Source organism: Nematolebias whitei, chromosome 20 (genome assembly GCF_014905685.2).
Source record: "Nematolebias whitei isolate Nwh7 chromosome 20, NemWhi1, whole genome shotgun sequence".
NCBI lineage: Eukaryota > Metazoa > Chordata > Actinopteri > Cyprinodontiformes > Rivulidae > Nematolebias > Nematolebias whitei.
In genome coordinates this window covers 36,884,337-36,901,297 of record NC_056517.1, presented here as the reverse complement: position 1 = coordinate 36,901,297, position 16,961 = coordinate 36,884,337, and the positions used below count along the sequence as shown (strand labels likewise).

Genomic DNA, 16,961 nt, shown 5'->3' with positions numbered 1-16,961 from the left:
CCATCCATCCATCCATCCATCCATCCATCCATCCATCCATCCATCCATCCATCCATCCATCCATCCATCCATCGTCCATTTGTCCATCCATCCATCCATCCATCCATCCATCCATCCATCATCGATCATCATCCATCCAACATCCATCCATTCATCTATCCATCCATCCCCAACCATCCAACCATCATCCATCCATCCCGTTTCATCCTTTTTTGGGTTGCGGGAGTCACTGGTGTCCATTTCCAGCAGTCACTGCACGAGAGGTGGGGGACACCCTGGACAGGTCTCCAGTCCATCAGAGGGACACAGAGACAAATGAGAAACAACCATTCACTCTCTCAACATGCATGTTTTTGGTCTGTGGGAGAAAACCGGAGTACCCAGAGAAAACCCACACATGCACGGAGAGAACATGCAAACTCCACCCAGAAAGGCCCCCCACTGGGATTTGATCTGGTGACCTTCTCGATGAGATGCAACAGCTCTGCCAACTGATCCACCATGCTTCCTGTAAAGATCTCCATTTAAATTAATTAGTGATTCTAAATTGACTGAAATAAAAAAAGTTTTCTTGATTATCTCCGACTTGTGACGGACTGTTGACGTGGACAGGACATGTCCTGCCTCTCGTCTCGTGGCAGCTGAGATTTGTGATATTTAGGAACAAAATGCTGAACGATACTTTAAAAGTCTTTAAGTTTTTGTCATCATAAGGCCTGCAGACATAGTATTTCATCTAATACTACTGATAATTACTGTGAGATACTGTGTTTTTTGTGATTGTTTTCTTTGTTTCTTTACAGAATCATTCATCGGTTCATCTTTGTGTTAATCTGTCCGTGTTTCATTTTTTTAGCATAAAGTTTTTTTTCTTTTAGTTTCTTTTACTAGTCCTTAGTTGATGTTTTTCTTAGTTCATATCTTGGATCTTATTACTGTTTTCCATTTACATTTTATTGTTGGGTGTAACTGGGACCCTGTGAACATAATTTCGTTCCACCACATGTACCACACGGGGTGCGAATGACAAAGAACCTTGAATCCTTGAAGCTTTTTTTTAGCATTTTGTCAAAACATATTCGTTCATGCATCTTCTTGCACTTGCAGGTTAATTTGTTAGTGCAGATATTTTATTAGTCTGTAAAAACGTCAGAAGGGTTTGTAAAGGTTTTCTTTACATGTTTTTCATAGTTGAGACTTTATGCTATTTTCTTTATCTCATTTTAATTTTACCTTCTTTTTCTTTTTGTCAGCTTTTGATTGTTTAGTTGCCTTTTTCAGCTCGACTTTCAGCTCTTCAGTTTGTTCTTTATCACACCTGTCGTTTGTCTTCATTACTCCTCATCAAGGACTTTTCCCTGCCAGAAACCACGCAGTGGCCACATTCAAGCAAACGCAGCCAAGGAAATGTTCAGCTAACATATGGATTAAACGATAAGTGAAATAAAGTGGACTGTGAACGAGTTTGCCTCCCAAGTCCAGGGATCTGCAGAGTCTGCAAGTTCAGATAAGCTTCTGGGCCAAGTCCCAGAGTCTGCTGAGACTTGTCCTCTTCAGGTTCTTGTGGCGTTGGAGCCTCTGCCTTCACAGTTCTGTGAGTTGGCCGACAATTCATTGTGCATGGTCTGCAGCCCACTGGTGTTTTTGTCTGGTCCAGTGCAAGTGTCCCACCAGTTCCTGCCACGCTGGCCTGCAGACATCCCATCTGGAGTCTTGTTACGCTGGAAGAGAGCCCTGCTTTGCCACTTATACCCACTGCCTGGCTAATCTCTGTCAAAGGTTTTATTTTGCCTTGTAACTCAGATCTTTGGGATGTTTGATGGAGTGTCCTCCTGTCCTTCATGTCCACTAACAGAGTCATCATGTCCACAGCCTGACCCCCTTTAACCCAGTCTTCCTAACTCCTATCTTTCTGTTTGTTTCATGCCCATCTCTGATTTTTATTTTATTTTTTCTGGACTCCCTGCTCATGCACCACGTCTCACTTTTATCAAACAAAGGTTTGGGTAGTTTGGACCCTGCTTGACAAGTGTTGCCTGAATTTGTGTCCTCTGGTCTACAACACAAAAACTCGTAGCAAAAGGATAAAGATAATGTCCATGATGAAGGTTATTAAAAGAAGGTAAACAAGTTTTGTGCATGTGAGAGGTTCACAGTCAGAACAGAACAAAACACAGGCAGACGACCGAGAAGGCTCCAGACATGCTGCAGGGCATGCTGCACAAGTATGCTGCAGCAAGGCTGGAGGACTGCCAGGTGTGTGTGTGTGTAACTGTGAATTTTACTGTCCGAGTGAAAATTTATGAGCACAAGAAGCTGGAAAACTCGTGTAAAAGTTGTGGAGTTTCTGCAGGGATCAAGCTGACTAACATTTTGAATGACAGACTTTTCAAAGAACATGTAAAGATCAAGTTTGTCCATGAAATGTTAACAGAGTGCACTTTTTCTAGTATAAACATTACAAGACTGTGAAAAGTATTTTTTATTCAAATAACTAATATAAAAATGATGCCATGAAAAGTTTAAAACACTCGTTTTTTGCAGAGACAAACTATGACAACCTTTAATCCCTTACTTTGTTATATTAATTATCACCGTCCATGTGATTTTTTAAATCTGTATTGTTAGCAAAATACCAGACAACTACTAGATGGACTTCAATGAAACTCTCAGAAAGTAATCATTTCAAATTTTAAACCAATTTTACATATATTAAGTTCAAGTCTGATGCGGTAGTAGCTGAGAGTCATCCCCAACACATAATCTGGGTGTGAGCACACCTTGCAAGATCTCAAAGTATTGCATGAGATCTGAAGGTTTAGTCAAAACAGCTCAAACTCGTTCATACCACAAGTCCAGCTTGGACTCCCTTAAACTAAAATGGGAAGCAGACTTGGAGGACCCATATCAGACTCAATCTGGAAAAGGATCATTAAGAACTCCAACAATGTTCAGTCAGGTCATCTGGACAGTTGCTTTTTTTTTGTTGAGAGACATTTCGCCCTCCATCCGAAGGGCTTCATCAATCTGAGGTCACATACAAACTGTTATTGAAGATTAACTTTGATGTCTTGAACCACTTTGGCTGTGGCTGCCTGGGAGGAGTCGACGGGGGAGAGGACTGCCCCCAGAAACCATCTTATCAACAACAAATTGGTTGGTCCACTGCAGGAGTGTACTGCTTGGTGGGTAAAACAGTTTGTATGTGACTTCTCAGATTGATGAAGCCCTTCGGATGGAGGGTGAAAGGTCTCAAGAACAAAAAACAAAAGAAACTGTCCAGATGACCCGACTGAATATTGTTGGATTTCTTTACCTGGATTATTGAGCATGAACCTTGAGATCATTAAGAACATTCACTCATCTTCAGTCTGCCTGAGACACGATGTGATTCAATTCAAGGTAGTGCACAAGCTGCACTGGTCCAAAGACAAACTGTCCAAGATCAAGGCCGACCTGGACCCCGCACGCAATCGTTGCAAACAAACTCTAGCTACACTTCTGCATCCATTCTGGACATGTCATAAACTGCAGAATTTTTGGCAATCTATAATTGACAATTCTCTGGAATATGTGGTCAAACTGTACACCCATCACCACTCACCGCACTGTTCGGGGTGGTACCTGTAGATGCATCATTCAGCAAATGCGAGAAGGATGTGGTTGTTTGGCTCTCTTTGGGCCAGGAGACTAATTTTGTGCAACTGGAAGGACTCACCCCCCAACCCAGGTGTATGTACAATGGGTAAGAGAGGTGATGAACCATATCCATTTTGGAGAAAATAAATAATAATGTGTTATGTATCATCACCATTGTATGTTCCCATACAATGGTGAAATTGGATCTCTGCATTTAATCCATCCACCACCAGGTGGAGCAGTGGGCAACTATTGAAGGTGCCCAGGGAGCATTTTGAGGATAAGGTGTGCTGCTCAGAGACACCACGAGATGTGCAATGACTGGGGATCAAACCTGGGACTTTCGAGTCCCGAGTTGGCTGCCCTGCCTCTACTCCATCTCGGCCCCCAAATAAGGTACACCCTAAGCCTGGGGTTCTGTAAAAAGATTTTGGCACACTTGGCGACCCTTTATGTTGTATGTAGAATGTATGCCAATGCCTGTTTAATTTGTATGTGTGTTTGACTGATCCGGGATTGTGGTGGAAAGTTTTATGTTTTTTGTTTTTTTTTATGTTTCCTGTTTTGTGTGCATTTAAAATTGAAAAATTTAATAAAAATACTTTGTTTAAAATAAAACCCAGCTCAAACTCTCTCCCTGTTTAGCAGAAGACGGCATTATTTAAAACCTCAGCATGAAAGGTGGCTGGGTTTATGCATCCCTGCAATGAATGCTACAGGTCTTCAGGTTCAAATGGCAATGTGCATTCAATGCTGCTCTTCAACAGCATCAAATGTGGACTAAAAGTAGTCAAATCAGCCAAATATCAAACACAGGATACAGTAGATAAAATCTTTTCCTGCACTTTGGACCTTGTGTTTTAGTTTTTCAAAGAGGACAATGTTCTCTTTGTTAAAAGAATATGTAAAATAAGTCGGCACACCCAGATGACTTTAGCTGAAGAAGATACTGTACGTTCTGCAGTCAAACAGATTCATTATCTCGCCTGCCTGTTTAAAATGACGACTTCACTGGAGTATGCCGTTAAATGTTGGGCTCTTTGTGCATTTTTTCAGTATAAGAGTTAGAAAATTGAACGAAATTGATTAATATTCCATGCGCAGACGAGAGTCTGTAACGTTATGTTCTTCTAAAATCTGTTTAATACTTCATGTTGGCACCACAGATTTTCTGCTTTGGCTTCGAGCACATGGTGTTCCCCGAGTACATGATTATTTCAAACGCTGAGATGGATTTAATCAAAGGTCCTACTTTTCTGAAATTGATAAATTCAACAAGACAATGGCGTGAAAAACAACTGAAGTTTTGCAGAAAACTCAAACTTTATGCACTTCTTCTCAGACTTTAGGAACTCCGAATGTCTAACACAGCTGATGTATTTGATTTAAAATCAAGTTAAGAACGTCTCAGTTATCAAGTTCAAATTTATTGTCATTCGCATCTCATGAGGTGGAATGAAATTGTGCACTCAGGGTCCCAGTTAAAGCAAAAATGGCAAAAATATAAAGTATAAAAAGAAACATTAAATAAGGATCCAAGATATAAACTATAAGATATACACTAAACAAATGCCAAACTATGGTAAAGGATCTAAAATATGTGCTAAACACTAATAATATACTGAAATGAATTATAATATTAATCACATGGGCTCCACAAAAATCTATAAGAAAGTTTTTTGGTTCGTACAGAAGCTCTTTTAAGAAACACCCTATTTACACAACAAGAACATGTTCAACATAATTCGCTCCACAATTTTTGTGCTATTTCCATAATTCATGTATCAAAACGTTCAGCTCCATCAGGACATTTCGGCTGTGGTGTTTGGTATTTGTGCAGTTTTTTTTTTTTTTACCTTTTGAAACATTGAGCTGTTTGGACCGTGTTTTTCTTATTGAAAATAAATGGCGCTCGCTCGGCACATCCTTCAAACTCTGTTTGCAACTTTTTACAGCTCATTGTTCTGGTTCGGCTTGTTTCAGCTTCTCTTTGCTCATTTCAGCCTTTTCAGTTAATTTTAGAGTATTTTTTCTCCAAACTTTAGCCTTTTTTCTATTATTGTTTGTGCCAATTTCCACCTTTTGTTATTATTTTGAACAATTACAGCTTTTTATGCTTTGTTCAGATTTTTTCAGTTAATTTCAACTTTTTTTTTTAGCTTTTTTAGCTAACTTCAGCTTATATCTGTTCATTTCAGTTTCTTTTTTGTGCTAATTTTATATTTTTGTAACCTATTCAACCTTTTGCTATTTCAGGTTATTCTGCTCATTTCTGCTTTCTGCTTTTATTTTCCTGCTTTCAGCAAATGTCATCTCTTCAAACTCAACTCACGTCATTCAGCAGAGACCTTTGCAGCCTGTTTTCAACTTCTTTAGCTGATTTCAGCCAAAATCTTTTTGCAATGAGCATTCACACTGCATTTTTGGCAGGAGATGCAATTTGTCCAGTTGTGTTTGGATGTAGACTTTCCCTTGGTCTCATTTACGCTTTCCCACCAAGACACACACACACGTCACATGACAACCTCAGAAACAGCAACAGATGAGGGGGACGGTTTATTTTCTTTCGAGCTTGAGGTTAGTGAAAACACAACAGATGTCAGGTTTAATCTACGGTGGCCCTAAGGTGTAAATGAACAACATTTTGAAGTCTATTTTTTAATTTTAACTTTATTAACAGCATGAAACCGAACAACAGAACAATATACAGTACACGCAAATCGGAGGTGTGTGTACTGTATATTCTAAAAACGTTAAGTCGGGTCCTGTGGATGTTCAAAAAATAAACAAAATCATAGAAATGTTTCGTCTTTCATTCGAAAGGCTTCTTCAGTCTGAGGTGCTGTATTCAGCTTGGTCTTAATAGCGCCTTCTCATAGTGGATCAACCAGTTTGTTGACATTAAAACCAGCTGATCACATGATCAAGAAGGACCATCAGCCTAACAATGGATCATTAGCACCTGATGGCTGCTTGCTATTCACAGGAGGCTGAGTGATACTAGCAATAACAGCATTAGAGGGGGACAGTTGAACCCGGAGGCCTCAGAGGACCTGACTTAACTTTTTTAGATCTTTCTACCTGGATTATTGAGCATGCATCAGGATGAATATTGTTCTCTTGTTCGGTTTTATGCTGTTCAAAAAGTTTTAAAACAAAAAACTTCCTGTTGGGCTTAATGTAATTCTGTTTATTTCAAATGTTGTTCATTTACACCTTAGGGCCACCATATTGTTAATCAGAGATAGAGATTAGTTGCACAAAGGACCTCTTGTCCAGTAAAATTCTTCTCATACTGCCTTCATTGGATTTTCCTTCTTGTTGCTTCCTGTGCATTTCCACTTTGCAGCATTTTAGCTTCCCCTCCACAAATCTATTTGCTGATTTTAACTTCACTCTTTTCGTCTTTGTCTTTTCTTCCCGTCCTCATCTCAGACTGGACTGCTGGTCGCGTGCTACCAAGGTTTTGTGGACGTGGTCATAGCGCTGTCTCAATGTCCCTACCTGGAAGTCAACTGGCAGGACAGTGAGGGAAACACTGCTCTCATCACCGCTGCACAAGCAGGTAACACAACACGCACACATGCAGGTCCAAATCAGGGTCCGACTCAGTTCCATGCACACAGATGCGGACAGGCTGAGCCTCATGCTTGCACAGACACAACCAACGTCCCGTTTGGCAAAATCGCTGACGCAGAGCGTGAACACTACTCGTCTTGTAACGCAAGTGTGATCTGAGCAGCCACACGAGCTTCGTTTTTATCACCACCCAAAACTCTGCAGACAAGTGAGTTTGTGTCTGAAAACTTGCTTCCAAGCGTCGCCACAGCAACATGTGACAGTTTGGAGGTGCTGTGTTCCCCACATGAAGAATGTCATGATACCAAATATACTTGCATTAACCCATTTTATTTGCGTACGGACATAAAATTGTCTGCAGTGAAGCGGGCGCTGTACCGGTCCGTCGTGGTGAAGAGAGAGCCGAGTCAAAAGGCGAAGCTCTCGATTTACCGGTCAATCTACGTTCCTACCCTCATCTATGGTCATGAGCTTTGGGTTGTGACCGAAAGAACGAGATCACGGATACATGCGGCCGGAATGAGCTTTCTCTGCGGGGTGTCTGGACTCTCCCTTAGAGATAGAGTGAGACTCTCTGTCATCCGGGAGGGACTCAGAGTAGAGCCGCTGCTTCTCCACGTCGAGAGGAGCCAGTTGAGGTGGCTCGGGCATCTGGTTAGGACGCCTCCTGGACGCCTCCTTGGTGAGGTGTTCCAGACACGTCCCACCAGGAGGAGACCCAGGACACGCTGGAGGGACCATGTTTCTCGACTGAACGCCTTGGGATCCCCCCCAGAGGAGCAGAGGGAAGTCTGGGTCTCCACTTAGATTGCTACCCCCGCGACCCGACCCCGGATAAGAGGAACAAAATGGACAGATGGACATAAAATACGCTGTGTAGTCGACTGCTGAGGCAGTTGTGCTCAGTGCAATAACAGCTTGAACATTTCTATAAATAACTTATGATATACAGGATTCAATGCTCCTCTGGGCTCACACATGAAAACTACAATAACGCGTAAACAAAGAATAAATTATCATACAAGCTTAGAGATGATCGTGATTACCCTGTTTTAATGATGCCACCACGATATTTCCTCATTTAGGTTTTAATGCTGGTTAGGTTCATTTACTTAAGATTTTGTCTGCTAAAAGTCAGAATGATAATTTGTTTTTGAATGTTTTTCTTTGATTCATAGACTTTAATATTCAATTTTTTTGTGTTTGACATATTTATATTTGGCTGATTTATTATTATGTCTTTTGAATTTTTAGTTGTTACATCAAATTGTTGCTTCAGGCGATGATTTTTACTACAAATGATCCCTTTTGTGTGTGTTTACAAATGTTTATTCTACTTTAAGTTGTGTTTTTTTTTTTACACGTTTTGCATTTTTGCTTATGTTATTCAAGCATCTTACATCATTTGTGACATTTGTCTGTGACTTGTCAGACAATTTTGTCTTTACATCTGAATCTTCTTGAAATTGTTTGCCTGAAGAAAGTCAAGTGACCCCCCCCCCCCCCCCTGCTGTTTAAGGTCACATCACAATCACCAACTATCTGCTGAACTACTACTCGGGGCTGGACATCGAGAGAAGAAACTGTCACGGTTTCACTGCTCTTATGAAAGCCTCCATGCAGGGCAGAGTGGACTGCGTGCGCTCGCTCATGATGGCCGGTGAGCAGATTGTGCAATCACTAGAAATGTTCGGAGCTCTACAAGTACCGTATTTTTCAAATTATAAGGCACACTTAAAATCAAAATTCGACAGTTCGCCTTATAATCCGGTGCGCCTCATGTATTAATTTATAATCCGGTGCCCCTTATAGTCCGAGACTAGTTGTAAATCTCATAAAGATCTCCTTTATATATATATATATATATATATATATATATATATATATATATATATATATATATATATATTTGTTTCTTTCTGTGTCCAACAGGAGCTTCTCTAAATGCGCGGGACTTCGGCCGCAACCTGACAGCCAGGGAGTGGGCCATGTTTACGGGCCGGTACGAAACCGCCTGGGTGATGACGCGCCTGATAGAGCGGTCCTGTGCGTTCCAGTGCTGCGATGCATTCAGGTAAAACTCACTCTTTGAAGTTTGGTGCCTCGGCTGTTTTTTTTTTCTAAAATATTATTTTCCCAAAGTGCATCCCTCAGAGGTTGATAGAATATATGAAAACGACGTGAATTGAAACCTTTTTTTTTTTAATTCATGCCATTTGTGACATTGAAAAACCTATAGAAAAAGTCAATTTACTTTACTTTACAGGGCTGTATAAATAAATAAAAAAGCCTCTTGCCTCAAGGAACAGACATAAGTTTCACATTCAGCCTCTTTAGTCTGAAGAACGTCATCAGGCTTTTCCAGATGGTTGTGTAAAACATAAACGGCCCTTCCAGCCATGTGCTTATGCACAAATCACTATCAAAGTTTCAAGACGAGCATCACCACACAGATGTATTACGTTGTCTCTTCCTGGGTATTTACTACCACAACTGCTTTAGAAATAAAACTTGGGCTAAAAACTGGAATAAAACTAACAACAAAACATTTTTCATTTTCATTTAGCCTTTATTTATCCAGGTTAACAGGAGTCTTGGTGAATGTTTTAATTTATTATATTGGTTCTGAAACATAAACTACTGTATAGTTTCTGTGCAGCAGGTTTAAAAAAAAAAAAACAACTTACTCCCCCTAGCTTAGAGTGGCCCCCGCTGACGTCGCTGGTGGCCAAAGCCCAGGAGCCCCGCAGCTGTCTGAAGCGCATATCGGACACGGTGCGGAACGTCTTCAACATCGCAAACGTCACCAACCCAGAGGAGGAAGGCGTCATGGACCACATGGTGTCAGTCACTACGGCCTTAAAAAGCCCATTTATCGCCGTGGCGTGCCGAACTGTGAGTGCTTTAATTTACACGTTTATTCTTTCAGATTATCCATGCTGCTGATTTCTTACCTTAAGCTGCTATATTCATATCCATCTGCTCACAACAGACTCATGTTCAGGCTGCTGTTTAATACATCATATTAAATAACAGGTTAGAAAACCAGCTTATTACATTAGGTGGTTTTCTACAACTTGGAGCTGCTGATTATTTCAAAAGCTCAAATATTGCCTCAACTATATTCCCAAATTCCAAATGAGTTGAAAAGGAGGTGCCGTGGATGCATTTCCATCTACCTGGAGGTGGTGCTCGAATGCCTGACCGCCAAGATTTTGGAGGTGGCGGGAAACGTGGTTCGTGACAGCAGGAAGACCAAGATCATCCCTCTGCAACTGCAGTTTCGTCAGCAGTGGTGACGAGGGGCTCGGCAGGCTGCTGGGAGGAATGGCCATTGCTCGGGGACGAGTTCTGACAGGCATTCAGGTGGACCTGCTGCCCAAGAGGACCGAGAGGTCTGCTGGGTTTGGGTGGACGGATTGGCATCTGCAGCCAGTTTCTTCAGATCCTCTGTGGGACGGACTGCTACTAGAAATCCTTCCTGCCCACAGTTATCAGTATCTATACAAACTAATGCAACCAGGATGTGCTACATAAACAGTTAGTTTCCCTTTGGGATTAATAAAGTATTTTTAAATTGAATTGTTTAGCGTATGTCTTAGATACTTGTATAATGTTTCGTTTTTATAATTTAATTTTTGCTATTTTTGGGTGTAACTGGGACCTTGAGCACACAGTTTCATTCCACCTCATGTACCACGTGTGATGCGAATGATAATAAAGAACCTTGAACCGTGAGAGGAGGGGTTGCCAAATGGCGGACTGTCTTCCAGATCTGGACCTAAATCAGTTGTTGGATTCCAGTAAAGAGAAATTATTTAGATATATTTGTATTTATTTATTTACTGGCATGGGTTTTTCCTTATTCATAGTAGCTTATTTTAGGCATGACAGCTTTTGTTAGCATTTAAAGTTTATTTTTGTGGTTGTGCAGCCTTTCTATCATTTGTGGAATGGTAATTTATTTTGGCAGCACAGCTTTTCCTGTGTTTAATGTAACTCACTTCAGGTGGCTCAACTTTTCTAGTATTTACAGTAATTCTCATGTTTCGCTCATGGTTTCCAAGGTTCAAGGTCCTTTATTGTCAATGTCATGTGGTACATGAGATGGAACAAATTTATGTACTCAAGGTCCCAGTTACACCCAAAAATAGCAAATATATAAAGTATAAAAAGAAACGGTGTATAAGGATCAAATATATACACTACAATATACAAATTATTCCATCGAAACAGTATATAAGATATACAAGTACCTCATATAAGTAGTATAAGCAGTATACAGTATAAGTCGTAAACGTAGTATACAGTAAATATATAAGGATCTAAGATATACATATTATTCCATCAAAACAGTATTTAAGGTACATAAGAACCTCATAAGTAATATAAGTAGTACTGTATACAGTATATGTAGTAAAAGTAGTATACAGTATATAAGAAACAGTATATAAGGATTTAAGATAGACAAATTATTCCATCGAAAAGGTATATAAGGTATATAAGGTATATAAGTAACGGTACCTCATATATACAGTATAAGTAGTAAAAGTAATATACAGTAAACAGTATATAAGGATCTAAAATATACGTATTATTCAATCAAAACAGTATTTAAGGTATATAAGTACCTCATATAAGTAGTAAAATTAGTATACAGTAAACAGTATACAAGGATCTAAAATATACATAATATTCCATCGAAACAGTATTTAAGGTATATAAGTACCTCATATAAGTAGTAAAAGTAGTATACAGTATATAAGGATCTAAGATATACAAACTGCCAGTCCACTGAAAGGCACAGGACTGAAAAAACATGTCTGTTAGTAAAAAATAATATATATATATATATATATATATATATATATATATATATGTATATATATATATATATATATATTGGACCTTTGCTCAAAATATAATTATTTAGGTGAACTTTGCTGAAGATTAATTGAAAACCACTGCCAAGGATCCTTCACAAACACTTTCCCTTTTCCTACAAAAGCAACACGAAAGGTTCATTTGAAAACTAAGATACAACAGTAAGATAATAAGTAAATTTTATGACGAGGAACCATTTTCCTGCTGTTCTCCTGCTTGTATGAAATATTGAGGTAATTAGTTTTTAAAGGATAAACACAACCTCAAATCATCTTTTGTTAATTAAAAATATATAAAAAGAATTCTGGTAATCACAATTAAAAGATGCAATTAATTCCTGCTTTGATAAACGGGTTATTCATGCAGGATTAACAGTACAACAGGATGACAGAGCTAAGAAAATATTTAGAATAATTGAAAACAAAGTATTTCTTGATGCAATACATTTTACCCACTGCCTTTCATGTTTTACAATCAGATTAATTCACGATGAAAAATGTAAAAGGTGCGACTGTTTGGAAGATAATGCTCAGCAACTACCACACCAAACTTTCGCTCAGTATCTGTTAAAATGTGTGAGTTATAGCCATTTTTGTGCTGATTAATTTTCATTAATGATTGTGGCCATCTTAAACTGGATTGTCTCCAAATGTTAATTATTTGTAGAGTGATATCTTATCATTCATTTTCTGAAAGTTTCATTAAAATATTTCCAGTAGTTCATGAGATATTTTGCTAAAAATCAGAGAGAGCTGACTCGAATAGTTAATGCCAAACTTTTAAACAACGTCCCACGCTGTTAGCGCAGACAGTATAAGTTTGGGATCAAGACATTTTATCAAACATTTTGTGTTTGACAATATTCTTTTTGCTGTGGCAGCCATCTTGAATTGATCCCACAAGGTTATAATTTGGAGACGTCAACTCATTGATTACGTCCGGTCGAAGCAGATGGCCGTTTGTCCTGACCCTGGTTCTGCTGGAGGTCTCATCCTCATGAGCGAGTTTTTCCTTTCCACTGTCGCCTCTGTGCTCACTTAGGATGGGAGACTGCGATGGAGTGAAACCTCGAAGCAGTCTGTTGCCTCCTCAGATAAATAACGTTATTAACTGACCTTCTATGAAGGTGAATGTTCGATGCCCCGAGATAACTTCTGTTGTGATCTGATGCTATATAAACAAACTGAATTTAATTCATTGAATTTTGAAAGTTTTATTAAAATTGTTTCCGTGATTCACGAGATGTTTTGCTAATGGCGCAGATTAAGGGTCACACACAGCGACCGAGGTGTGTGATCAGAATCAAAATAAGTTTTATTATCATTTTAACGAAATACAGTGAGATTATGTTCGGACAGTCATCCAAAAGATGGACGGAGTGCACGTTGCTGCTGCTCCTGAGAGCGCGGCCCCTTATCCTTTTTCAGAATACTTTTTAAATAGAAAAGGCCATGAGGATAAATAGTGGTATTACAAAAAAGATCTCTTCACACCTTGTCCGTATCAGGACATGATTTAAGACATCAAAAAACTCTGCCAGCAGCACATTTATAAACACGTTACATATGCATGTGATGGCACGATGGTGAGATTTGTCCCTGAAGCACTTCCATAGTCCTGATAAGATGTTGGTGTCAGCTGGTACAGCTCTGATAAGCATTCACAGAAGTTCTCCGGGGGGGTTGTGACACACACAGCTTTTTCTTAGTTTACACATATCCAAGGAGAAATCTGATAGTCAGCATGCTTTCGAGGCCAACTGAGGGACTCAGATACAGATAAGCCACAATTGTTGATTTTTTTCAGGTAGACTTTTTTTTTTTTTTGTCAGCCTTGGGTCCTGTTGGTAGTTTCGAGCCTAAAATGGCCAGATTTGTGGGAATTCCACTGGTCCGTGCTTATGAGCCCCCTTCAAGGTCGTCCCCAACATGCTGGCGAGTCTCAGAAGCTGCAGGTGGCCTGCGATTCTCTCATATCACTTCCATCTTACGGTTTAGCTCGTAAATCAGCTGATTTTGAGTCCTCAAAGCACGGACCAAACCTTCACACAGACTCTACAGTTTTGCCATGGCCAAAACTGCTGCTGCCGTCTTCTTTAATAGCCGATAACATACGTATCTGCCAGTGCCAAAAAGCAGAAACCCTGCTATCATGAATCCAATTATATTAACGTCTTCGGCGTCCTCCTGAGACAAAACAGAAAGACACATCAGCTCCCAAACTCCCCACGGATCCATGACGTATCCTGCCGCGTGCGTCTCAGCGGGGCATGAGGGCTCTCCAGGACCCTGTCGCTTTGTTGACAAGATTTTATCGATTGCGTTAAAAGTCCAGCTGACCAGATCCGTAACAGTAGTTTTAGTTTCAGAAGATGTGTAAAATAGGAGCTCCGATACACAGACGGAGAGCAAAAAAAAAAAAAGCAGGAGGAGAAAGTGTCCACCTTGCACGAGAGCGAGTGAGGAAAAAAAAAATCCTGTGCAGAGCAGTTAATATTGTTCTACTGATAATATATGTAGCTGTTAAAGCTAATCAGAAGCTGTTTTGTTTTGTCTCAGGTGTGTCCTGGCAGTCCTGCAAGCGTGGGCAAACGGCGGCAGGCAGTGCCAGAGATCATCCGGCAGCAGCGCGCCAGAGAGCTCCGCTCCACCAACCCCAACAGAGCGGACAGCCACCTGAAACTCTTTCAGAACTCTCAGGTCACTCTGGTGGCCAAGAACTCCGAGGACCGCCGGACCAGCCTTCAAATCCAGAGATTGGCCTCTCGACAGAGGAGCTCCAGCCTGGGCCCGGTGGCCCACAACCAGGCCCTGGAGCTGCGCAGAACCAGCCTGCTGCCCGTGCACATGGTGATGAGAAGGAGAAGCGTCAGGCCAGGCTTCAGCATTCCCAAGGTCAGGGTTTCAAAGGCACCGACGCCCACCTACGAACCGGACAGGACCCAGAAGAAAAGCAGCATCAAGGACGGAGGGGGGAATTTTCTGCAGATCCCCAAGTGGAGGTACAAGGAGCTGAAGGAGCAGAGGAGGAAAGCAGAGGAGGCTGAGAGGAAGAGGATGGAGGCTGTAACCAGGAGACACGTTGCTGCAGGGAGGAGACGATAATATATTCACCTCAGGGAACTTTTTATTATCCTTCAAACAAACAAACCTGAACAGAGCTGCAGAAAGAGCTGGCATTTATATTCTGCATCCAGGGATTCCTTTTGTAATAAAACTGAAAGCTGACGATCGGCTGCTTTAAGTGGCTTCATCAGCTTTATTGCAGTTTATAGAATTCCTTGTTAAGTCGAACTTTTAAAAAGTTTCTAGTTAACTTATTATTATTTATTGCTTTTTTAAATAAATGCTAAGACATTAGAATGAGCAATGCATGTCTTTAAAATATCCACTAATGAATGCATACTTTACAAAGCTAAAAGGAAATATAACAAACTACATTAAGAGATATATTTTTAGAATACTATTTTTGCTTTAAAGCCTTAGCCTGAATGTATTTGTATACAAATGTTTTATATTTTATATTAGAGACTGAATTATTATTATTTTAATTCGTTGTGGATTTTATAGTTAAATGTAGAAAAAAATGTAAACTTCCCAGAGGAGTGGAAGATTTTGCTAATTTTCCAAATGTTTACACCACAAAACCAAATTTAATTGTCTGTTAGTGTTAAATGATGCAAGAACAGATGGGAGAGTTTTACAGGGTGTGGATGGTGGGAACGAAATAAAAAGTTTTGCCGACAGCGACTGCGCCTCAGCCATATTGTTAGAGGAAGTTAAAGGAGATGTCAAAGTGTTGTAAAAAAATGACTCAGTATCAGTAACGCCTTGTTCGGTGTGACATTCCAGTGAGGGTTTCCAACATATGGAGCCTTTGATTAAAAACAGCCAGCCCATTAAAGAGCAAGAGGTCACTTTCCTGTTTGAACATTAAAATAGTGAAAATAATGGGGCGAAAAATAAGCATGATTTAAGCACACGGAGCCACGGGCAGAGCCGCAACGCAACACTGTGTGGAATTTTGAGAGCACAATTTCACGCTCCTTACTCCTCGTGGCGATTGGGGCTTAAGTGCTACCCGAGAGCGTGTGTCCAATATACATGGTGATGAGTTGCTAAGGGGTTACAAGGGCTCTGCACAGTCAAATGGTTTCTCCAAATAAACCGCACTGGCTTCAGAGCAGTGGAGTGCAGAGACCCAGTGAAGTGAGCGGTGCAGAAGATGGTCCGATGGAACATTTACTGAAATTTACACACGCACAAAGAAACAAAGTGTGCTTAGAATTAACACATTTCACAGTACAAGTAGGTTTTGCACTGTCATGGAAAAAGAAACCAGCTTGGCTATTGTTAAAATTATATATTCATTCAACCTTTATTTAGTCGGGTAAATCCCATTGAGCCTCGAGGACTCATTTACAAGAGAGACCTGATTTCAACGAAGAATGATGACAACAATGGACAGCAGCGACAATAGACTGTTATAAAAAGGTATACAGATTTTTTTAACAAATTAAAATAAGATGGCAAAAAAAGTAGCAAAAACAGGTAAATTATAAGGTGGTGAATGTAGAATATATATATATATATATATATATATATATATATATATATATATATATATATATATTCTGTTTTGTTCTAAATAGTTAGCAACTGTAAATATCTGATCTGTATGGAGTCCCCAATGGGACATATGGGATTTTTTTTTTTTATATATATATATATATAATATTTTTTTGCGTTGCCATTTTGCATTCCCACACAAAAGTTTCGTTACCTCGCAGACAACAGCAACAATCAAAGAGACACTACAGTAGTCCCTTGTTTATCACGGGGGGATGCGTACCCTGAAGC

The 16,961-nt window shown here is 40.0% G+C and overlaps 1 protein-coding gene across 1 annotated transcript in view; it reads left to right on the top strand.

Annotated features, from left to right (window-relative positions):
* ankrd33ba (ankyrin repeat domain 33ba) overlaps positions 1-15,262 on the top strand; it is a 24,867-nt gene extending 9,605 nt beyond the window's left edge. The window contains exons 2-6 of the mRNA XM_037693813.1: positions 7,075-7,204; positions 8,738-8,878; positions 9,151-9,292; positions 9,915-10,113; positions 14,661-15,262. Of these exons, the coding sequence (XP_037549741.1) occupies positions 7,075-7,204; positions 8,738-8,878; positions 9,151-9,292; positions 9,915-10,113; positions 14,661-15,206 (1,158 nt within the window). The 3' untranslated portion in view covers positions 15,207-15,262. The remainder of the gene's footprint in view (positions 1-7,074; positions 7,205-8,737; positions 8,879-9,150; positions 9,293-9,914; positions 10,114-14,660) is intronic.
* The last annotated feature ends 1,699 nt before the right edge of the window (positions 15,263-16,961 follow it).